The following is a 25,698-nucleotide window of genomic DNA, read 5'->3' on the forward strand; positions in this document are numbered from 1 at the left end:
AATCAAACTAGTAGTTTTATGATGATATCTATATCTACCTCGGGGTGATTTCACCTAAACATTTGCCTAGGCGGTATATCAAGTAGGACAGGGCCAAAAAATCTAGTAAACGTGAGAATTAGCTTACCTTCTCCTTACCCACAAAATCAGTTATCCTGGTCAAAGAATTAGGGTGGCTTACTAAGTTTCTCTCTTGACAAATCAATTTTTGACACTTCTTACTGCTCTACTATCTGTCTATTTTTTATATTGTCTTATAAAATAATAATTACTATCATCCAATATACTTCTGGGCATCCAGGCTGGATGGAATACTCAGATTTTTAGTAGTTTCTCATTTCACTTCTGTTTTTTGGTGGGTTTCTTCAGACAAATACTCGTTTGCCCTTCTTAGCCTTCTGAGATCACAACTATCTTCTATGCATTTTAAAAAATAATTAAAGATTATACTGAAGACAACAGTTCTGATAGTACTTTCAATATTAGTAATTGCCAAGGTGAATACACCGAAGCTACCTAGATATTGTTTCAACTTTTCTTATCTTATTCTGGACTGCATTTCTCTCTTGTTAAAATTAACAGCCATCAGTCATCTGATCTTGAATTACTAATTTTCTCTTTCAAAAAGAGAGCAAAAAAAGTCAGTGAGTACTTAAGTTTTCCCTTTTCCTTCTATTTATTTTCTTTCTTTCCCTTAAGTAACTTACCAAAATATTTCTTATGTTTAATCAACTGTTACTCACAAAAAAAATTCTGGTTAGTCTTTGTGTTTCCTGCTACCAACATGCTCTTATGCAACTCTAATGCTTTTGTTTGTATTATTCTCTTTTATTCTTTTTTTTTTTTCATTCATCAGATGATATCATATGATCCTTGCTTACACTTTTCTATTTTTTTTTTTATGTTGCTGATTTTATTACTTCCTGGACATGAGAAAAACAAAACCAAACACAACCAAAAAGACAAATCCTCCTGAGGCTGACATACTGGCCTTTGATAATGTTCATGCATTTCCTCCAAATTGGGAAAGTTTGCTGCTGTACTTGAATAAATAGAAACTGTTAACATTCCTGGATTTTTTCCAGAGTGACCACTCCTACCAAATCTTTAAGTTTTACAAAATCTTCTTTAGATTAAAGCATTTTCTGATTTCCCAGCGACAAATCAAAATCTTCACAGACTTCTCATTTTTAAGTTTTAAAGCATGGATTTTAGAACAATTTTTAAGTTTCCACTTTTTGTTAAGTAGGGTAAGCCATTTGGCAATCTGACTGAATACAGAGTTTAACTAGGTTCAAAGTTCTAGGTACAGAACTGCTTGTAGTCTAAAAGAAGAAAAATTGCATACCCCCTGAGAGTTCAAGAATTCTGCTCCTATTCTGAGTTAAAGCAGTTGATTTCTGGACACAGGCAGACAATACCATGGCAGCACTCTCCAACTTTACTTCCTGCTCCTCCTGACAAAGAATACAGGTCAGAACTTCTTTCTCGGCAACAGACGGACCTCGTTTGGGACCCAAAGCAATTTTGGAGTAATCAATTGCCGAAGACATGCTGTAGGACCATAAGTGACACAGATATAAAATAATCAGACAGCTTCTTCTAAACAAACTTACTCTTTCAAGTATCTAAAAATGTCATATACTGCTAACATTTCTGGTTATATACCAAAGTGCTGTACAAAACCAAATGATGACCAAACAATGAAGAAACACTCAATCCTCACTAAAATGCAGTATTCTTTAAAAACAGAAAGTGGAAGCCAGCTAACATAGAATAGCACAATGAAATAGATTCAGACAGCAGGAAATTCAGGAAGGTGTATTCTATATAGATTGGATTAAATACATTTTAATCATACAGACACATTAAAATTGTGACTTAAAAGTAAATAGAGATGAGTTTGCTGACTGGGATGACACAATCTGTCCACTGAACGGACTCTTGAATTTTTTATGTAGCACACTGAACTTACATAGCAGGTAATGAACTCTTCCCACTAGAAGTCTGGATGTCTGTTTTTTCTTACCTTTCTTCCTCCATAATAGCATCTTCTTTCCCCTGTGCCTCCAGTGTGTTTTCATACAGGAGCTTATGGGTTTCAATGAAATTCCTCTGCAGTGCAGACATCTGGGCCATTATCTTCTGACGGTGCAACCTAGCTGCTTCTGCTTTTCTCTTCCGCTCAGCTTTCTCTTTATCCTGAGTGCTCTGTGTCTTTCAATTAAAGAGAATAAAGAAATCACAGACAACAGAGAACATCAAAAAATTAGAAGAATCTTTCCCCCAACTATATGCATTCTAACCACTGACATCAAAATTCCTTAACTGACAACACTTTAATGATTAAAAAATCCTTAACTGATATCTGAAAAATGTAAAACTAAAACATTAAATTAACCTAGTCAGAAGTAATGAATCTAGTTCATTAACCTAGTCAGAACAAAGATTTTGAGGGGTCCACAAAAGGTCATTAGTACAATCCCTTGCCCAAAGACAGGATCAATAGCACCTGATCCATTTTAATTAGGTGCTTGTCTGTTCTTAAGAAACGTTAGTGAGCTGAACATCACAAACCTCCTCCAGAGTTTTGTTATTCCTCCCTAAGCAAAACCCCTACTGAGTATCTCCCTTACAGGAATTTAAGAACATTTTGTCTTGAACTATCTATGGACAACACAGTAAACAGATCGTTCCTACACTGGCAGCATTTTATGCATCTGAGTTGTTTGAGGGTTGTATTTTCCCCTATTCTTCTTTACTGTAGGCTGGAAAACTATTTTTCTTCCAGCATTTCCTCATCTATCATGTTTTCAAAAGCTATAAACAAAGTATTTATATGCTTTGGAAATATAGAATCCAAAAAACACAGATAAGGGAAAGGGACCTGGGAGTCCTGGTGGACAACAGGATGACCATGAGCCTGCAATGTGCCCTGGTGGCCAAGAAGGCAAATGACATCCTGGGGTGCATCAAGAAGAGTGTGGCCAGCAGGTCGAGGGAGGTCATCCTTCCCCTCTACTCTGCCCTGGTGAGGCCACATCTGGAGTACTGTGTCCAGTTCTGGGCTCCCCAGTTCAAAAAGGACAGGGAATTGCTGGAGAGGGTCCAACAAAGGGCTACGAAGATGATTAGCGGATTGCAACATCTCTCTTATGAGGAAAGGCTGAGAGACTTGGGTCTTTTTAGTCTAGAGAAAAGAAGATTGAGGGGGATCTTATTAATACTTATAAATACTTAAAGGGAGGGTGCCAGGGGAATGGGAACAGTCTTTTTTCAGTGGTGCCCAGTGATAGGACAAGAGGTAACGGGCAAAAACTTGAATATAGGAAGTTCCATCTTAACATGAGGAGGAACTTCTTTACTTTGAGGGTGGCAGAGCACTGGATCAGGCTGCCCAGTGAGGTGGTAGAGTCTCCCACTCTGGAGGCATTCAAAACCCGCCTGGACGCCATCCTCTGCAACTTGCTGTAGGTGACCCTGCTCGGGCAGGGGGGTTGGACTAGGTGATCTCCAGAGGTCGCTTCCAACCCTGACCATTATGTGATTCTGTGACTTAATTAAAACACATAGAACCTAATTCCTCTTATTCAATTACTTAAGGCACAAATTCAACATTATACACATTACTTCCATTCACAATACAACTACTGTTGTTGTTTCATTTTCTCAAAAAAATTGCTCCACAAGTAGTGGAACTGTAAGAGTCTCATTTCTTACTGACTGTTGTATTTTGTTCCCTTACCTTACCACATATCGTATGACGACTCTCAAAAAAGAAACACAGCATATGCTGTGATAAGTTTAGAGCTATGTATGCAATGACTAGCCAAGAGAGTCTGGCAGCAAGCTGTTGCCAAACAGAATGTGTAAGAGCAAACTGGCCTGTCTTTGCACACTATCTGAGGGTAATTGGATTCTTCTTTTCTATTCAACTGCCAATTTAAAAAACAAAGCAAAAACAAACAAAAAAACACCCCAACAAAACAAATAGTCATGGGACTCCAGTAATCTTTGAAATCTCCATTTCACAGTGTCATTTGACCACTGGATTCAAAAGTTATTTTGAGGGAAGCGTAGAGACTGAAACACAGACAGAGTAATCACCTAAACCTGATACCTTTACACAATCAAGCAAAGCAGATTAACCTCTTGGTAGGTCATATAAATTATATGACATCATTTAAAGTGGAGTTGTATTTCTAATTATTGCACAATGGCAACATAACAGAAAAGGTGAACAAATCAAAGATAAGAAATGGAGAAATGAACAGAAATGACTTCTTCAGTTGTTTCACTTGACTTGGAAGTACAACCAAAACCAAATTAGCTGCTGATAATTCCATGAAACATTCTTAGCATAAGTTTCACATATTAAAAATATTCACATATTAAAAATATTCAACTTGGAACGTAAATCCTGTAGGCAACATAACAGAAATTAATATTTAAGAAATTATCATTTTAGGTAACCTTTTTGAAAACAGCCCTTCAAAACATTAAATATAAGGCTTCCACTGAACATTAGTATTACCTCATCACCTTTTGTAACTTCTGAGCCTGATGTAGCTGGTACTGTTGTCAAACTAGATTTTTCTCTCAATCTTTTCACTGTGTCAAACATCTAGGAATAGAGACTTAGATGTTAAAAAACAAATGCAACTTGGTTCTTATTACAATATAGACAGAATTAAAGCTCTTGATATTCAGTTTCATGTTATTTTCAGATTTCCAAATGGATGAAACCAATTGCCGCGCTCCTAAATAACAGAAACATTTAACTGAGACCATGTGTGCACTCCTGTAACACTGCTGTGTCTGTACCCTAAACCTGACGAGTACTGCTCAGTCTTCCAGCACTAATACTGCTAAGCAGTTAAAGCGTCTGTACATCAGAAGAACGAACAGAGACTGCTAGCTTATTTCAAGTAGGTGAGATGTGGATCATCCCATGGCAATAGTCACTAAAATAATGTAAAAACCTATACACCTGGAACAGAAAGCTTTCCAGCATATGCCCAGCTCGTTAAAACTGAGCCCTCAATTCTTATTTACTACTTTCTCCAGCTATCTTTAATAAGCATCTTGAAGTTTTGATAATATTAGATATTCTGCGTTTACTGTACATATCATTAAAAAGTTAAATATACATTTTAAAGTACATTTTTTACTTTTGTCCTTAGAATTTTAGAAGTATAACTTCTCAATAAAATCTTTGAAACCTGCCTCCCTAATGTACCAGCATAGTCCAATTTTAGTAGCTGAGGATAGTTTTGGAACCCTACTATGGATTCTTACCCTCTTTTCCAAGAGCAATGTTTTCTGTGTTTGCCACCTAAAACAAGAAGCCCAAAATGGAACAGGACAGTAGCACTCCTGCTAAGCAAAAGCAGAAGCCTCCTACATTAGAGGAGGTGTCACAGGTCTAGAAGTTTTTCCCATCTCTTACTGGGTAAGGGCAGGGAGTTGAATTCAAGAAACCTCATCTTGTCTGGGAGGAAAAAATGTCCCAACAGATTACAGCTCCAATGATTTCTTGAGAAGATTAAAAACTGTGTACACACAATTTACACTGTGTGTAAGCACATATAAATGTAGGAATCATAACATCATTCATAAACACTTTCTAAATTACTGAAGTCAGATCAAACTTCTCTCCCTTGTTTACCTGCAGTATCCAATTGACTGTGTCCTTCTGTGCCTCTAACTGAGGAACTCTCTTTAATTTTTCCAGAAGCATTAACACGTTCACAGCATTCAAGGCCGAGCTCCCCATTCCTTTACAAAGGACAAAAATAGAAAAGCATGGGCCTTCACGTTAAAAAAACCCACTCAACATTTTAATTTATTTACAACCACAGACATGCCTTAAAATATTGCTAGTTATATCAACTACACAAACACAACCTGTGTAGTTACATTTCTGTTTTAATTTCATCTGTTTATTCCAGTTAAATGTAGCATAATCTTTTCCCCTTGTAGATCGACAAGTTGCTACTGCCAAAAGCAGAACAGACAAAACCAGAATTGCCTTTCACTTTAAGGAGAAGCAGTAAAGTTCTTACAGATTATGTAAGTTCGCCAGCAGCTCAGTGTGCACAAATTTATTTCTATCACAAAAACTATTATAATTACAGTAATTATTTGCTTTCTTACACCTGGGTAACAGTTCATAATACTTTAGGCCATTGTCTAACACAAGCATGCTTTACAATTGAGACCATTCTCTTCAATTATATTTCCTTTGCAGCATTTTCCATTTGAAATTAATTTGCAATTAATTTTTAGAAGTGAGAGAGATCCATTATTAAAATTTTTTGTTTGTTTTTAAATCACTTCTCAGGAAGAGTTTTCTTACAAAAATACCTATTATTTCTGCATACCTTATGTATAAATAGGGCTTTGGTTTTTCTGGTTATGCAAAACTAAAGCAAGCAAAAAAATTCTTTAACGTCTCAATTGTAATTACTTGTAGTGTATTCCTGTAGTTGACGTAAAGCTTCTTAAACAGAAATATATTCAGTGTGATGATAATACTTCTTGGTCGATAATAAGAAAAAATAAAAATAAAAAAATGTGAAACGGAAGTGGTTTTCAAACTCAGTGACACCTCTTTACACAAAATTTTTGAAAAACTAAATAAAGGCAGCTTAGCATCTTTATGTATTTATTTATTTATGTAGGAGTTATTTAAAAGATGTGTAGATGTGGTGCTTAGGGACATGGTTTAGTGCTGGACTTGACAGTGATAGGTTAGTGGTTGGACTCCATCTTAAAGCTCTTTTCCAACCTAAACGATTCTACGATTTTACTTCACAATTCTTATCTCAGTTTTATCTCTCAAGTGACAATTATGTTTAGCTTGATAATTGATTTTTTTTTTTTATTCTTACACAGTGAAACAGAAACTCCACATAAAATGGAAGATTATTTAAAAAATTAGATTCCTACTCCCACTCAATAGTCTAGGAAGTGCTCTATAGGGATTTGGAAAAATAAAGTAAAAAAAAAAAAAAGGACACGTCACAGCCACTAAGTTTTGCTTCTATTATCACTACCATAGTAAAAGACTTTAACTTGTAGGTAAACCAATAGTTGTATAGCTCAGTAGTACAAAAATTGGAGACTGTTCACTTAAATCCACTGTCATTTTTCAAGAAGTTTCCATGTCGATAATGTTCTTACGAAGGAAGAACCATTTTCAGTTATGTAACACTACTATTACTTTTCCATTTCTTTCCCAGGAAGAGAAGCACAACTCCTCTTCAACATATCTGGCAACTGGGAACCCCAAAAAAAAAACCCAAAAAAAAACCCAAAACCACAAACCAACTTCAGCAGGTTTTAGTTCTATAGAAAAAGTAAATCCCTTTGCACTAAAATAACTGAATATTTTCTTCTAGTTTATTTTTCTCCTTAACAAAATCAAGTTAGCCTAATTTACTCTGCCCTTTTAAAAAAAATAAAACATACGTGTTGCTTTGTGATAAAAATCAAAGGTTACTTCTTCTTCAGGAGACTTCAGTAACTGCTGCTTCTCTTCTAGTAACCCTAAAGAAAGGAGATGAAGCACCTGCAAAAAGAGAAAAATAGTAAATCTCATTCACTGTTAGAGGTCTGGAAAACTGGCGTATAAAATAAGGATGTTTAAGATAGTTCTGTACTATATGCTGATTATATCCATGATAAAACACAGAAATGAGAAAAACTACAAAGATCATACACTGTAAGTGGAACAACAATGCACAAAATAGTTTTCCTGCATATTACTTGAACTAAAATTAATAAACTTGCACACACTTTACATTAGTAACGTAATGAATCTTGTCATTTTGGTGATATACATCTATGAATATTTAGTTCATTACATAATCCAAAGATTAGCAGGTAAGGCAAGGCAATTAAGTAATTTATGCACTCTAATTAGCAAAACTGATTAATTCAACCAGTCTGTAAATTCAGGTCCTAATCCTATAAATATTTTAAAAAAAAATACTTCAGCAATGTCAGTAATTCCCTTTTTTTAAGGCATAAAGTCACTGTGGTAAAATGAGATGTTTAAATACTTACAAAATTATATTATTTCATGAATGAGGTTTCATATCTATTTTACAGTGGAGATAAATAATTAGAAATATTTTCTTTGTCAATAAGATTTATAAAAACAGGTTTGGGGACAAAAAGTAAGATCTTATCATTCAAAATTAAAGTTTATCTTTACACATTTTGATCTTACCATCAGTAGATAACATGGTCAACACAAGAATGACCATAAGAAGAAAACCAAAGCTAACCATACCATTTGGATCATAGCTTCAGTCCACAAATGGGTTTCCAGTTCTACTGCTCTCTGAAGAATAGTCCGCAGTATGTGCATCATAACATCACAGTTCAGAATCCTCACCACGTTGCTGAATGCAGGACTGAAATCTGGAGGAGGTGGTGGTGGCATTGCTAAAAAACATTGATGTGCAAATATATTAACAAACTGGCATCTCAAAGACTGCAGGCAAAAAGTAGAGAGCACAAATGTACTAATTCCAGTGGAAGAACAACTGGACCTTTAAATTAATAAAGACACACTCAAACACAATCGTTCACCTAAGTCAGCTTTTACCTCTAGCAAAACTAAGTACTTTTATTAAGTTCTTATATACAATACATACAAACTAAGCTAAACAATCAATCACAAGTACTTAGTTGTATCTGTAAATGCAAATCTTTAATACTTTGCACTGTCTGATCATTTATGTATCACTAACAAACATATAGTGTTTGCATTTTGCATCAGATAAAGTTTTCATGTAGTTAAACAAGAGCAAGCAGTGGATCTTCCAGAGTGCAGTGTCTCACATTACAGTGTCCCATGCCTAATATGGCCAGAGCTCTAAATTTTTCCTGATGCTGGGGCATTCAGGTAATTTCTAGCTATGTATGCTTTATGAGCCAATATTGAAACTGTGTGATGTGCTGTCTCACCCAGAAGCCATCTAGAATCTTGGCATCTACTAACAGCAGCTCAATTAATGCCGCAGCCTTTCCCTTCCTGGAAGCATTGACTTAAGTCTTCTTTTGGTAACTGGATGCCTGTTTTCAGAAAACTTCTCTGAAACTCAATCTTTTCTTATAATTCGTTCAGTCTAAATTGCCAAAAGTTACTGACAAAGACAATGTAGCCACATAAAAGCATATGTATGGAGTATTTGCAACAAAATGGGTAGCCTCAGGGAAACACACATCAACGGAAACAGTTATCTTTGTATTTTGGAACTGTATTGTCTGGTTACATGAATGCGAGTTTCTGACAATTAAATCTAAATATTTGTATTTTTAACAAGTTCTACAAAATAAACATCCCTACTAACATTTTAAGTTGCTAAAGTGAACAGGGGAAATAAAAAAAAAAAATTAAGACCGTACTATTGAAGATGTCTCAACTGTATAAAACATGGGAAAATAGAAGAGAAATGTCAGGTTCTAATTAATTACAATTACTACAAATCACAACAGATTTAATATGAACTCAACTATCCACGATTAATTCACAAGACACCTCCCAAAGCTCATTTTATATGCATAACTACATACACTGCTGAGTTATCACATTTGTTGAGTCATCAGTTTCAAATTTTTACCTTCATCTCTGTTTTCTTGTTTTCTTCTTTTCTTTTGTGTATGTTCAGCCTACAGAAAAAGTAGTGTTGTTATATCAGCATCTCTACAGAAGTACGCAATGAAAAAATGAGAAACCCTAAACTAGAAATGTGGCGAGATACATAATCAATACTTGGTCATGTTACTAAAATCTTGTCCAAAATCTGTTTAACAATATGCATTTTGCACTTCAATTTGTAGTAGAGATAAATAACTGGACATACTTGTTTCCTCAATAAGAGTTATACAAGTGAAGTTTGGAGTTTTCCAGTTCAAAGATAATTCTTATCATATTTCATTCTTAGTATAAACAGTTAACGGGAGTTAATACAGATGTCATCACGGGGAAATTACTAATGCAAACCATACCACATCAATTTGTATTAACAATCTTAACTTCATTAGAAATTTAGTTTTGAAGTTAGCTGCATATACGTTTTACTGAATTAGTTTCTTTAGATTCCATTAATTTCTTTGATCCAGCAAAATTCTTTAGACAGTGATAAGTATGTACTATTTTTTAACCTTTGAGTGTGAGTCTTACATGGCTTACCTTGCTGTGCTGGGTCTTGGTATAGTGATAAAAGAACATATTGAACTCCTTCAAGCATTCATCTTTCAGTTCATAAACTCCATGGCCAGACACACCCGGTTTCCTTACAGAGAAATATTTTGTGACATTAAGATTAATAATGTATGTTCAGCACATCTTTGAATGTAAACAAACCAGTAACACAATTTATTTTCTACGGAATTGCTAATAAAAAGTGGAATAGTGACGGTTGCTACATTAACTTACAAAGAGCGTAGAATGACTACAGTTATCAGTCTTTAATTTTCAAGATGGTTTACTACTGTAAATTGTACACAGCAGCAAAAGATTTCTAGTCTATACCATCTACAGTACACCATATAGCCTCTGACAGGTAAATTCTTTTTATGGCTTAGAATCAGACATTGGATGTTATTGTATAAAACATTACTTTCTCTAACCAAGGTACAAAACAAGTAATACAAATGGCTACTTTCCACTCAGTGAGATTTTTTGAACCTTCCACATAATTCCCAAGGCAAAAATTCCTAGATACACCTATAGTTGCCCTTGATTACACATAAACAAGCCAGCCACATGAAATTTAAAATAAGGTAAACTAAAATAATTAGTTACAAGACATTTTTGTGACAAAAAGCAGACATTTGAACTAGTTTTTCCTCAATCGCTATGATTGACTGTTCTATATTTGCATTATTATTAAAAAAAAAAAAATAATTCCCATATGAAAGTTTCAGCAAGTTTCAGCAACTAAATAACACCTAATGATTAGGTGGTGATTGTCCAAGACACAATAAGTTGTTAAGATTCCTAACCATCTTTGAAATAAAACGAACTTTTGAAGATTTTCCCACTAGGACTTGAAATTACTAAACACCTGAGACTCCTAAAACTGAATTTGAAGAAATAGGGGGAATAAGGAGAGAAGCAGCAGCTTCAGATATGCCATAGACTTTTCTTTCCTACGCATATTTGAAAGTCTATATATTTCAAGGCAGCAAAACATTAGCTGAACAGAGACTGTGTAGTGCAGCTTGTTTAACCACATAATCCAAGAGATCTTATTTCACATTCAAACTACTTACAAAACAATATTAAGAACTTACTTAAACGTAGCCACTTTATCAATTACATTCTCCAAGCCAGTTTCATTGTTCTCCTGGTAAAAAAAAAAGTTTGGGATAAATATATAATGATTCCAATACCTTCAATATTATACCAGGGATAAAACAAAAATAGACATACAGATTTAGATCAATTCCCTAATTCATGAATTAATATATTTTAGCCACTGTTATTCAGAAAGCAGATATTCATAACTGACAAGTTACGAGGAAGTACCAAAGACGTAATACTTTAATTTAATCAGTTCAAGAGGGACAGGGAACTGCTGGAGCGAGTCCAGCGAAGGGCAACTAAGATGATCAAGGGCTTGGAGCATCTCCCTTATGAGGAAAGGCTGAGAGAGCTGGGACTCTTTAGCCTGGAGAAAAGAAGGCTGAGGGGAGACCTTATTAATGCTTACAAGGATCTAAAGGGTGGGTTGAAGGAGGATGGAGCCGGGCTCTTTTCAATGGTTCCCAGTGACAGGACGAGGGGCAATGGGCACAAGTTAGAACACAGGAAGTTCCGTTCAAATACACGGAAAAACTTCTTTACGGTGAGGGTGACAGAGCACTGGCACAGGCTGCCCAGGGAGGTTGTGGAGTCCCCTTCTCTGGAGATTTTCAAGACCCGCCTGGATGCAGTCCTGAGTAATGTGCTCTAGGCAGTCCTGCTTTAGCAGGGGAGTTGGACTAGATGATCTCTAGACGTCCCTTCCAACTCCGAAAACTCCCGTGATTTCCATGAATCGTGTAACATTTTATTTGTAACAGAGCTGACCTTCAGGAACAGAGGAGTGCCTCACCCAAACTCAATGAAGGGAAAAACAAGAGTTTCAGTCTCTTAAAACAATGAATGTGGATCATACATTAATGGTTTCTGATGATATTTCAGGCTATTTAATTTACAATAAAACTGAAGTTTTTTTGCATCAGTTACCAGCCCTGAAAACTTGCACAGGCTATAAAATCTAATCCACACCCCTCTCCTTTGCCTGAATTTTCAACAGTTGGAATAGAACGGCAGGGAAACCTGTGCTTTTGAATAGACCTGTATAATACTTGACTTCCAAAGGACCTGCACAAATTTAAGTCATCAAAATCATAGGGTCAAATTTATTGATGGTACATAGGGCAGAATGGAATCCAGCTGCATGGTCCTACAGTGCCAAAAGAGAAAATAATCTTAGAGTTTTTCTTTTTGAATCTAGGAGAACTACAGCTGAACATTCTAAAACATTCCACCTCTTCATCAAAAAGAAGAAGCCCCATACCAGCCTTTTCAGATTAGGCCATGCTTGAATCCATGACATATACCTTTACATCAGTAGGGTGCGTAAGCCCCTTTATCATGCTATTTTGTAATTCTGAAACCAACATTTGAGCTTCATATCAGAAATAAAATTCTTCCATATAAAGATATGGAAGCTAAAAGAGACATAAACCATGAAAAAATAAACTAAGGAAAAAAGTAAAAACACCAGGACTCACATTTTCAGGCAAGGACTTGGTAATTGCACTGTGAGCCATTGGTTCAATACATAACAGGTGGATGATTTCTCTCATGATAACATCTTCTTTTGTCACATTACTCACTCCAGGCACGTATCTTTCCCCTGCCAGAGCGAATCAAAAGGAGAAGAATAGCAAACATGACAGTTAGAAAGCAATTCTGAGTTTTTCACAGAATATTCTGAGAATAGCAAATATGACAGTTAGAAAGCAATTCTGAGTTTTTCACTGGCATATTTCATAGTGTAAGTTTGCATTCGCCAGAAACCTATCCCAAGTGTCTGGCAGGAAAAATTTTTTTTTAGCCTGGCATACTAACAAAATGGCCTGAGATAGAGTTTCTCTTCATATTCTACTTTAATAGTCAATTATGAAGTTAATTAATAGCTTTTTTCACTATGCAACCCCTATTGCTTCCAGTCGACAAATATTTGTGTTACTGAACAATCTATTTAAAAATAGGCATTCTCCAGTATCCTTTCCATACCATTTATATTAAAGAAAGTCATCAAACCTGTTTTGTCAAACTGTAATAATCCATTACTACAACAGTAGAGAGAACTGAAACTCACCCACAACATAGATGAGAATCTGTAGCATCTCTTCTATTAACACGTTACATTGTTTGATCAAATCCTACAAGAATTAGAGAAACCAGTTTAAAAAAAAATACTAAAAACAAACATGCAGGAAAATCTGCCAAATGACAGAGAGCTCAGCCTTCAGATGCACTACTTTGCTGAAGCACTGTACTGGAAGAAGAAACCTCCATTCTAACAAGCTGGAAAAAATACCTGCGCTTGTAGAGGAAATACCATTCTGCAATTGAAGTGCAAGATTCACATGCAGGAAAAGAAACAACAGCTAAAAATGTATCCCAAATGGAGGCTTATATGAAAGTTAATGCCTCAAGAAGTAGCACAACGATCCAAGAAACTTCCAGCCAAAAGAAGAATACATAAAATGGCTTAAGAGACACAGAAATTTTATAGAGATGTCATTTATGTGGATTTTTGTAGATGCCCTATGAAATAAAGGTCAAGGAGGGCAAAACCTGTTTGCTAATTTTGAGTAAGCCTCTACAAATTCCAAATACAAAATCATTTATCTAACCACTAGGTCCTGTGTTGACTGACTTTTAATGTGGTCATAACTGTATTTTTAAATACAGTTATCAACAGTAGCTACTTTTTCTTTTTAATGTTCCATAAACTCAAAGCAAACAAATTAACCAGCAGAAACACCTACCTGATCTTTGGTGGGCTTAATCTTTTTGAAAGCATCAGAAAGCTCATATCTTTGCAGTATTAGCAGGAGGAACTGGTTTGGATCCATAAGAGATGCACCTATCTATCAAAAAACCCAAACTAATATGAACATCAGTTACTATTACAGTTCTTCATTAATTGTGAAAAATACTGTTTTATCAAGAAAAAAAATTTAAAATCATACAAATAATTAAAATTAAAAGAAATTCCATCAAAATTTTATGAGTCAAGTAAGCAATGATTCAGAACATTATACCTGGAGCATGATGATGTCTTTATCATACATCTCTTCTCTGCATTTAACATCTTGATAATAGAATACCTGAGACATAAAAAAAAAAAAAAAACCACAATTTAAGTAGAGAAGTAACGTAAAGTAATGCACTATCAAATCTGCACCAGTTAATGTCTGAGGCTTTTTTAAACTGTATGGCACCTTTATTGAGTAAGGGAAAAGTCCTGTGTTTCTTTCAAAACAAATGTGGAAATGAAAAATTATTTTTCACCTATCCAGAGAAAGCCTATGCCATATTTCTTCATACCCCCTTCCAAGACAACATATTTCTAATGGCTGCTACTGATAAAAGTCAAAACATCCTCCTTCTCCTACCCCAGCTCTCAAAGAGACAATTCCACAGGGCGCTACCAATATTTACTTTCACCAAAGGGTCCTGTGAAAGGTAAACACAGAAAGTTTCTGCCAAAGAAAAAAAAAAGCGAAGCCAAAAGCAGACAAAACACAATTACTTAAGGGTAGGCTTTTACTTTTATCTTTACTCTTGCAACAAAAAAAGCCCACAAGTATTACAAAGTTTTGCTACATCCAGTTATATGGCACTCAAAACTTTAGTATGAGATTATTAAAATAGTTTAATCTTTGCATATAATGATACCATACATCAAGAGATTCTTCTAACATTTTACATTAGAAGCAACAGTACTAATAGTACTTATGTAGTGATTTCTTTATCAGATCTGAAAGCAGTTTACCATAGACATCTGTAACATCAATACCATTTCACAGAGTCAGAAACAGTTTTAAGAGAGATGAAAATACCTGCCTAATGTGGGGAGTCAAACCATTGATGAAGCTGGAAATAGAATCAAGTGATCTAAATTCACACCCAGAAGCCTTTCTATTTAGTGTAGGCCTAACCCCCATGACCTCTTTCTGCACTGGATGAAAGCACCACTGGGAGTATTACTGAGACACACTTGCATACATCATTAGGACCAACTCACTACTGAATATTGTGGTGAGTACCTGACTTATCAGGGACAGCCCGTTCCTTCTCCACATCTCTGCAGCAACCTGAGCAACCAAGACGAGACATCGCAAAGGATATTCTACTAGCAGCTCCACTTGAAATTCTTCCTAGAATTCAAAAAAGAAGAAAAAAAAAAAAAAAGAAAATAAATCAAGCAAGAATAAGCCTGTCAGTGATTTTAAAAGTGTAAGTCCTAATAAACAAAGACATGTTGACAGCGGCAAAATAACTTGTGTGTCTCATGAAAGTTAGTGGATATAATTTTAGGCTTTTTTCTTCCCAGAGTAAAAATCACAATAAATGTTTGAGAGGAAGGGGGAAAAAAAGAAAAAAAAAAAAGAAAAAGAAAAATCTTACAGGAGAAACAAACTCATGCAATCTTGAGATGGTTCCAGTCTTGCTTAATCGTACATGAAGACCTACAAAACCAATAAGAAAACATTAGACAATAAATAAAAATCAGTAAAGTTTCTCCTCCAACCCATTCCAAATGTTAGCTAAATCATCTACAACTCAGAGAATTACAGAAAAAAAAAGTCAAAGTTTATTTAGGAAAGACTTGGTACTTTTGTTTGGAGGTTTTTTTTTGCTGTTTTTTTTTTTTTGTTGGTTGGTTGTTTTGGTTTTTTTGTTTGTTTGTTTGGCTTTTTTTTTAGATAGAAGATCAATTACATTATCACAACAGTTCTTACCAGTCTTATGATCCATTATTTTATGAATAAATCTATTAATTTAATGATTTCATTAAAACCATTTAAATTGAGATGCTAAATAGTATTAACACAATTTTAATTTCACATTTAAATCATATGTAGTCTTGAAATTCAGTTATTCCTGACAAGGCTTAACAGATGGTATCTTGTGATAAAGAATCTACAGCTTAATAATAGCATATGATTTCATTTCTATTCTAGAGAAAGTGGTGATCACCCACTGCTGTGGTCCTTTGTATTCTGACTGGAAATCTGTCCTGGCATGCTGCAAACATATGTCTTTTAGGAGGAGCATTTTAACAGTCCTAAGATATATGTGGCTGGAAAATAAATTCAAGATACAGTAATAATGAACATTCATTTAGGCAAAACAGGTAGAAATAGAAACAGAACCACATAAATTCAAATAGTCCAGAGAAAACTGAAGTTCTCATTAAAACATGAAACTTTTCCTTCTCGCCTGACTTTCTCTCTCCTGTTTAAAAAAAAAAAATCCCCCAACCTGCATGGCAAATGTTTTTGGGTTGTTTTTTTTTTGTGGGTTTTTTTTTTTTTTTTTTTTGAGAAAAACCTTTCCCTTAGTGGGACCCCTGAGGAACATGGTTGCCTGATCATGAGAATGTCAGAAAGTCAGAGTGCGGCTGATCTGTGAAGCGCTTCATCTAAATGCTTTCTAGAATAAAGAAATAGAGACAGATGATAGATACAATTCAAAGAGCGATCAAAACACACCACCTACCAGCAAGAGTCCTAGACAGCGGTAAGTGTATGCTGACGGGATCTGCAGACACTCTGTAAGGTCTGTTCTCCAGAGTATGGCCACACAAGTGAAACACTGTCTTTTCCCGTGAGCGGCCATTTGTGCTGCACCTCATCACAGCTTTATGACATTCTCTGTAGGCCTTGAGCAACAGCTCTTCCTGGAATTTAAAATAAATGCATAGCATTATATTTAAAAGTCATATATATACTGAAATTCCTCACTTGTTTTCTCTGACGGCATAAACAGTTACTAAAAATCCACATTATAATTACTATGCCATTTCTTAATACTAAGAAGTACTGAACTGGAGCAGTGGAGCATCCAACTAAAGCTAACGGAGACTATGCTTCCATTCAAAAAAAACGCTCTGTCAAATGCTCCAAAATCTCTGTGCTTACTTAAGCTGCAATATTTCAATAGTTTGCATAAAGGTATACAGAAGTCTGCATAGTTTGGATCAAGAAGCTCCTGAACTGCTGTAGTTCTTCCTGTCTCTCCCTACTGAAAAAAAAAAAAGAAAGAAAGAAAAGAAAAGAAACCCACTACAAAATATCTTTAAGTTAACAATTTTTACAATTTCTACCCTTGCCCGAGCACAGGGATGAGCTCCAGCATTGACTAAGGCACTTACAGTGCAATTACCTATTTAGCACAAAGTTTCTGCAGTCCGCTTTTGCAATTAACAATGACCACCATGTGCTTCAAAACCTTAAAACTTGACAGCGATTCCGTGAACCTAATTCTCAAAATCCTGAATTATGAGAAGTATTTTCTCTTTAGGATTAGCCTGACACCCTGTGCAGCTTTGTCAGCTAGAAGATTATATTCTTCTGAGTTCCCTTCTCTCTTTGTCACACCACAGATTAATTCTTTCTGACTTATTTTTGTGGAGATCAGTATTGAACAATACTGAGCTTTTTAAAAAAGCTGCTATTTAAAAAGCTCTCAGGAATATTCACAAAAGGCACACATGTAAGAATCCCAGACAACTGATATACTTACGTCACAGGCACACCACTCCTGGAACATCAAAAGAATGTTCTTGAGCTGCATCTGTATAGCAATAGCTGCTTCCCAGTCAGGGTCCACCTCTATGTGCTGACCAATCTGTCTTTTTATCTCCTCCATCCCCTGAAATGGAGATGCCACAAAATACTCAACCTAACTCAGTGATCACTGGCTTAAAACAACATAAAATCCCATGTAGTAAAATATAGGTTGTTCAGATACACGTAGCTAAAATTGATGAATATTAATTCTGTAAAGTAAACATTACTTTTTCACCCACCCAAAACAGGGATCGAAGAATTTACCATCTTAATTGCATGTTTATATCCACAATATTGCTATGAACAAAAAGATGAGCAAACGAAAGTGCTGTAAGATCTTTATAACAGCCTATTAGAAAAATTATTTAAATGTGTTGTACCTGCATGCAAGTTAGAATCCTTAGGAAAGAAACAAATCCTTCTAAAAACCGCTCTCTCAGACGGTCTGTCCACAATGTAGGCTTGCTGACTAAGACATACCTGTCCCCAAAGAAAACATAATCACCTTTTGTTCAAACTTCCCTTCTGCTTATGCTTGTATTTAAAGTGTTCTTTGCATTAAAATAACCAACTGCATCATCACATTACATCACCCTCCCCATCTCAAATTCCTCTTAAAATTTACCAAACACTAGAGTTGCTTGGTGTACCTCCGTTGTTTGAAATTAACAGATTTTTTTTAATTCAAAGGTATTTGGGGTGGTTTGCTTTTTATATTATTTAGTTTATTAGAGTAATTTGGGACCTGAGTGGAAAATGCTAGGCAGATGAGGATTATACAGCTTTCCCAGAATGAGAATGAATAGAAGCCAAATTTCCCATTCTGTCTTACAGTAGATATATTTTGTTTATTAATGTAATTGCTATATGGAATGGTATCAGTGGAAATCATCAAAAATTGTCTTTATAGAATATAATTTTGGTATTTGAAAATTTTACGTTTCTTCCACTGAAAAACAAAACATTAAAGCTTCACGTGTGGTTTTGAGGGGTTTGGGTTTGTTTTTAAAGCAGCTTTATCATCAAATTCCTGAATTGAAACACATCCTACTGCCAATTTTCTAAGAATTGCTCAAGCATCTCAGCTTTACACTTACCTGAGGTCATACATTACTGCATATACCCGGTTTAGTTTGTCCTGACTGTAACCTTGGAAGTTGAACTTGTCATTTTTGTCTAGGTACTCTGGAAGCACTTCTAGGAGTGTCTCTGTAATAGTGGTGATTACATTTTGCTCTTCAATGAGATGTCGGGCCTGCAAGAAGAAAATTAAAAATTTTTCTTCTGATTTTTGTTGAAGAGTATGTCAAAATAAATTTTCCTTTGAATCCAGTCTTTTTTATTAGAAGTTATTTTAAGCATTTGTAAAGAGTCCAAGGTACAAAAAAAACTCCTATAGAAATTATGTTCATACATAATAAATACTATCAACTTCGTGTGTTTGTTCAGTCTGACAGCTTCAATGTAACAGACATGCTATTTTTTCCAGAAAGATCACATAGAAAAGGACTTTTACATTAGCATTTCAGGCAAGAAACTTATAACCTCTAAAACCTACAGGCATACTTTCCCCCCAGCCCCGCCACCCAGGATTTAACATATTTCACCCCCACAAAAAGATATTTACACATTTTTTTGCCCCCTCCTCCCAAGTTTTTAAAGTTACATAAGAAGGTAAGCGTGAACAGTAAATGAACACAGAAAGTTAATGCAGAGAACGATGCAGCCTAAAACTTATTTGCATTCCCTCTGCCTTCTGTAATGAATTTTCACATGAACTCAAGCTTCTGCTTCATATTGGCCTTAACAAATCCCAAAATCATACACTTTCAACTCAGCAATGCATAAAAGACTCCACCAAGTATAGCAGTCTGCAAAGGTGGTACTGCTAGCAATTCTCAAATTTGTTTTACATTTCTAGTGGAGATAGGCTGTACATACCAGAGTGGGTACGGTGAACATCTGAACTGAAAGTGCTGTCACAGAGAGAACTCTGTCATGATCGTCGCTGATGTATTCTTTTTGCAACGCCTTGTAATACTAGGAAAAGAGAATATTGGGGAAATTAAATAAACATTTTTAGTTATCACTTGTTTTATTTACTTTTTTATTTGCAAGAATTACATCTCAATGTCCTTCTTCCTTTCTAATAGGAGTTCAAACAACAAAGACAGAACAATGTCCTCAATGTGCCAAAGCAATTATACGCCCCACTGCCTTAATACTGAAGATAAGCACAAGTATAACTGTTCTGCCAGATCAAAGCCAAAATTTTTTTTCTCCTACAACCAATCTCCCCCCCAAAAAAATCAAATATCTGAGAAAAGGATCAATAAAGACATTAACTTATTATAAAACAAGTCTTCCTCCTGAAGTGAACTGCATGGATAGTTATTCAACAGCTGTCTAGAAGATGTGTACAGTGAGTAATGTAAGTTTTTGTTTGCTTTGTCCAGAGAAAACCACGCATGTCAGTCACCTTTATCAGGATTTAAAAGTCTCACCTTAAAGTAAAAAACTCTTAGTCTTATGTTTTGTATATTTCTTAACTATTGTTTCTAATCTTTAAAAAGAAAGACCAATTTCAGTTGCAGTTTATCTGCTATTTCAAAAGATACACAGAACACTAACAATACTGCATTCAAAACGAGCATGGTTATAAGGAAAAAAAACAGTGACGTTGGAATTAATACATTCTGTACAGGCTAAGCTAGCTGTTGAAGCTCTGCTTCTTGAAAATTCATTATATTGAACAAGTTTCAGGTTTGGGGTAAATTTTACAAAGCTAGTAAAAATTCATAGAATAAAAACCAAATAATCATTTACCTTCACAAATTCCACAGCAAAAAGTTTTTTGTATTCCATTTCCATGAAAAAACTACTGAAGATAAGTTCATGAAGAACCTTCCTTGCCCCTGTGAAGAGCCAATACAATGCACGTCACTTTATTGTACTAAGATGCAGCTTTTTGTGGAAAAGAGGAACAGATTATTAAGTTATAATTAAAATGTCATTAAAAGCCCTGAAATGGTTACGAAGTATACGAACAAAGTTTGTTTGTTTTTCTATTTTTAACATTTATTGGTATATATTTAAAACACAGGATAAGCATCGAGTCACTCATAGTCAGGCTACATTTTGTGAAAAGATTCTTTGGAACACAAAGAAGGAAACATTTAAGAGGCAAATGCATACCCAAAATACCAATTATCTCAGATGTAAAAGAAAAAGGCTGTTTAAAAAGATAATGTAAAACCTACAAAGAAATATAACTACACCTGCATAGCACTTATTTACTTTTACACGTTACACACATGAAAGATTAATTTGCCTTTTCAGTTTATAGCAACATGGATACACAAACCTTTATGAAGTTTTGCATCCCATAGCATCAACTTGCTTATGAAGCATGGGTTTTCAGGTCCAGCTTCTTCGAGACATATTTGACAGAAGATCTGGCGGAAGTCACCTATACGGATAAAACTATTCATTTGTACAAGAATGCTTCAATAATTAAGTTATATGAGCCAATAAAATGAGAATTACAGAATTCTGTTCTTTAAGAAAAAAAAAGGCACTTAAGTATGAATTATTTTTAACAATGTTTTTTGTCAGTGAACATACTCCCACACACCCTCCCCTCACTAATTTCTTCCAATTATTATTATCTACTTTATGTAATAAATCCAGTGATGCAGAAGAGTATTTTAAAATGAAAAGCATTTAGACAGCTTTGCAAAGCTGATCCATAAGAAGAGTTCACCATGTCAGCACAGAAATGCATAGGCTAGGCAAGCCTACACTGGTCCTTGCCTTGGGCCATGAAAGTCAGTCTTTTGTAGAATTTCAGAACATTCTTTTGTATTTTATTGCACCTGTCAGTAAATAGATTACTTGCTGAAGCACTTTTGGGGATCACCATATCACAGTCACCCACAGGTTACTAACATTCAGAAATGAGTTCTTACATTATTAATTTCAAAAGGAAAAGTAGAGTGTCATGAATCAAGTTCCTGACAATCTGGAAATAAATAGTATTGAATACTTCTTGATCAGTGCTCTACCACTTGAAGCAAAACCAGGAAAAGAACAGGAACCACCAGGCCACCAGTAAGTTCCAACTGAGTACAGAACATCAGGCCCTCAAAGCATCTACGTATATAATCCAGAAGAACAAAGACAAGAATGTTAAACTTCAATCTTTGTGCTTGAAGATTCTCATAAAACATATTAAAGTATCAGTTAACCTATAACGATTTCCTAACCCAAAATGCTACACCCAGCATGGGAGATTCCTGTTTAATTTTAGCTTAGGTAGCGCTTAAAAAGCTATAATTCTGGGGATTTGCTGGGGCAGTGGCACCAACTCCTCTATACTCACAGTCAACAGATGAATAATTAGCTGTCAGTTGGCATTTTAAATAGAGTAATCTCATAAAATTGAAAATAAGAAAAAATTATCTAGAAAGAAAAACATGGATAAAACCCAAACTTTCACAAGAAACCTTGAAATAAACCACAGACAAAAATTCGTACAAATTAAAAGAACTGTCTGAGGAACTCAGACCAGCAAGAAGATGCCATCAGTGAAATAAAGTTGAAAAGAACAGAGAGCTAAAATTTATAAAATATGTAAAGAATTAAAAAAAGGCACAATTCTGATATATGTATTTCAAGGGAAAGATTGGAAAGTAAGTCTTCAGGGAAAAAAAAAAAAAAAAAAAAAGAGAGAAATTAACTTTATTATCCAAGCTTACAAAAGAGACTAAAGCAGACCAACAGATTTACCCTATCAAGAAGCAGAAAAAGCAAAGGCTAGAGCTCTATGTGTATTTGTATGGTGACAACAAATTTTATAATGGCTTTAGTTTGGGAAAATACAGGTACAAAACCCAGTAACAGAACTCAAAATTCGATTGATCCCGAAGTCATTTTTAAAACCATGAGCATCATCAATCACCAGAACAACATTTGAAAGCTTAAAATAGACCTTCCACTACTGGACAAATTTTTAAATTAAGGCTTTTGTTTGTTCATTTTACTGACACTACCTAATTAATCACAGCTAGCAAATCTGAAGCAGGAATTAATTCAAGCAGAGGATGTATGCTTTAGAGTGATGAAGATGTTCTGCAGCTTTCCACCAGCACTGGGGAAAGCAGCTTTTAAGCAAAGAAGTCACTGAAATAGGGCATAAGATGCTGAAACTGAGGATAATAAAACTGCTAGGAAACAGACAGAACTCAAGCAGGGAAAGGCATTTCTTTTGGCAAGAAGGAACAGAAAAAGTACTGCTATTCATAACCATACTGATGGATATCGGCACCTATACTACTGTATTATTTATTTACTAAGTAGGAGGAATGTGAAAGTATTTTAATAAGGGAATATCATATATAATATAGCTAAAGACATTCTTTTGACGGAATTAGTCATTCAAATACTGACATGACATTATTGTAACAAAAATCAGTTATGCTTACTTGAATAGCTCATGAGTTTGTTCAGCCAAGAACCAAGGCGCAAGGCAAACTTCTGGTGAGCCATAACATCAGCATGCAGAACCTCCACGTGAAGCGGTCGTTGAGAAACATTTTCAGAATGCCTCTAGTAGTCAGGTAAATATTAGTAGATATAAAATAAAGATAAGATGAATTTTCATATTTGTCTTTACCACCCATTACCTCTCCCAAGCACATGTTAATGGCAAATCCTAACATTTTATTTCTGAGGATATCTATCTATCTATACCAATTGTGGTGGGATAAATTCAATTTCAAAGAGTTCACAGGCAGGTTACAAAAGCATTGAAGTACTATTTTAAAAACCGTACAGCAGACAAATAAGTCTTCAGTATTAATAATGATGAGGTTGACTTGCTTGTTTTTTAAGTAAGAAAAATATTTGAGGAAGTTACCTTGATTTCTTCTTTTGCTTCCTGACATGAGGTATAGTGTCCTGCCTTAACAGCTCTACGACCCTTTTTAAAGAAAATATTAAGCATGAGACCAATATAAAGCAAAACCAAAATGTCACAAGTGTGATCCTTGCTATGTTTTTTTATATGGAAAAGAAAAACAGTGACCAACATCACTCATGGTGCTTTTAGACATCTAGAGGCAAATCAAATTACCTGTAGTGAAAAAAAAAAAAATCCTATTTTAATCAAATTAACAACAGAACAAAGTAAATTCTGGGTATCTTAATATTATTAGATAAGGAAAATTCAGGTACATGCTAAGATAGATGAGAGGGACTTCTGCAGAGTATTTTAAATGCAAACTACATCAACTCTCTTCCTAGCCCAATGTACACTGATCCTGAATTGCTTTTCCATAATCTTTCCTACTATTTCTTACTTCTATATATGAAATAGCAGGGTATAATATAAGCGTGGGTTTGATTGTTCTTTCAATAAAGCCAAGAACAGGTACAGCTTAGACCTCAAATTCCACTTAAAGGAAATCAGAGGTAGGGGCTTCCAAAACAAGTTCTCCACACAGCAGAATTTCACACAGGAAGAGAGTAAGTAACTGTATGTTGTGGAACTGTTATAATTAAAACAATATAACCTAGTCCTGTGCTGTAGCAATGCTTTGTAAAACCAAACGTCGGATCAACTCTGGATCTACAATTCAGGTTTCAATCAAAAGGAACCTTCATAATGGTAACCTTTAGAAGTTACTCTATAAGCATGCATGTATATATATATTTTAAAAAACCTACAACTGCTGGACAAGCCTTGTAATTACATAAGACTGACACAACTAACTAAATACAAATAAACTTCCATTACCTGAACAACGAGAAACACAAAACACAGTTTTTACAGATTAAAAAAGGATAGTAATATTAGTAAGATGTTTTATATGTAAATATACAATAAATACATATACAGCTATAGACAAAGTTTCTCTGTGTGCAACCATGTAAGTTTTGTACTTTCGTGAGGTAAAAAAAAATATGGTTCCAATTAAAATAAACATGACCAGTGTTTGAATTTTGGGGGTTATTTTACCCAATGGAAAAAAAAAAGATTACATTACTAGTGTAAGGTCTTTACATGGGACATTAGTTTGAAAAATGCAAAAAAGTAGCAAAATTGTCAGGTTCACCCACATTCTTTCATGGATTCTTGCTGGTTTCAGGTTTTTAATTTGAAGTTTTAAGATTTTCAAATGAACCCTGAGCAAGAACGAGCACCAACTCTTGCAAAATGTAAGGTACATTTCTGATTAAATATAACTAAATATGCATATTGCTGACGTATATTTTTCAGACAAATACCATTAAAATAAAACATTAACCTCAACTGAGAAGGCAAAAAAAAAAGTAAGGAAAATATGCAAAACAGAAAAGGAACAACTTCAGATAAATCAGCTCTTCCCTTTCTCAAGAAACTGGGTTTTGCCACAAAGAAAAAAATTAATACAGTTTAAAAAACTTTACTGAAGCAAGCACTGATTAACAGTTTCTCTGCAACATGTCCTTCTCTCTCATGAAGCTCCAGCACCCTAGAAACAATGATTCTACGATCAACAGACTAAAGTAGCACTACTTAATGATCAAGAAGTTACTTTCTCCCATATACAGAATGCACTAACCTCTTTATCTATGGCAGTAGTATGCAACTGGGCTTCGCCGAGCTCGCAGCCAAGTGCCCTTTGCAGGCTATAGATGACATGATCGTAAGAATGATGTTCATCATTGAAAAGGACACAGTAGTAGCTGTCTACCTTGTCTCTACTAGAAAAAAACAAACAGAACATCACAGAAATAAAACTAAAATTATAAATCAAGTTCTATCCAATACAA

The 25,698-nt window shown here is 34.9% G+C and overlaps 1 protein-coding gene across 1 annotated transcript in view; it reads right to left on the reverse strand.

Annotated features, from left to right (window-relative positions):
- The window catches only part of UBR1 (ubiquitin protein ligase E3 component n-recognin 1), a 72,359-nt gene that overhangs the window by 22,683 nt on the left and 23,978 nt on the right, over positions 1–25,698 (reverse strand). The window contains 25 exon segments of the mRNA XM_082484978.1: positions 1,349–1,554; positions 2,030–2,217; positions 4,535–4,624; positions 5,669–5,778; positions 7,474–7,573; positions 8,300–8,454; positions 9,636–9,684; positions 10,208–10,310; positions 11,314–11,366; positions 12,802–12,926; positions 13,395–13,458; positions 14,071–14,172; positions 14,347–14,412; positions 15,355–15,465; positions 15,716–15,777; positions 16,811–16,991; positions 17,837–17,965; positions 18,264–18,363; positions 18,981–19,138; positions 19,825–19,923; positions 20,710–20,798; positions 21,248–21,352; positions 23,367–23,490; positions 23,801–23,863; positions 25,488–25,629. Coding sequence (XP_082341104.1) covers positions 1,349–1,554; positions 2,030–2,217; positions 4,535–4,624; positions 5,669–5,778; positions 7,474–7,573; positions 8,300–8,454; positions 9,636–9,684; positions 10,208–10,310; positions 11,314–11,366; positions 12,802–12,926; positions 13,395–13,458; positions 14,071–14,172; positions 14,347–14,412; positions 15,355–15,465; positions 15,716–15,777; positions 16,811–16,991; positions 17,837–17,965; positions 18,264–18,363; positions 18,981–19,138; positions 19,825–19,923; positions 20,710–20,798; positions 21,248–21,352; positions 23,367–23,490; positions 23,801–23,863; positions 25,488–25,629 — 2,774 coding nt within the window.

This window comes from Vanellus vanellus, assembly GCF_965231255.1.
Source record: "Vanellus vanellus genome assembly, chromosome: 6".
Classification (NCBI taxonomy): Eukaryota; Metazoa; Chordata; class Aves; order Charadriiformes; family Charadriidae; genus Vanellus; species Vanellus vanellus.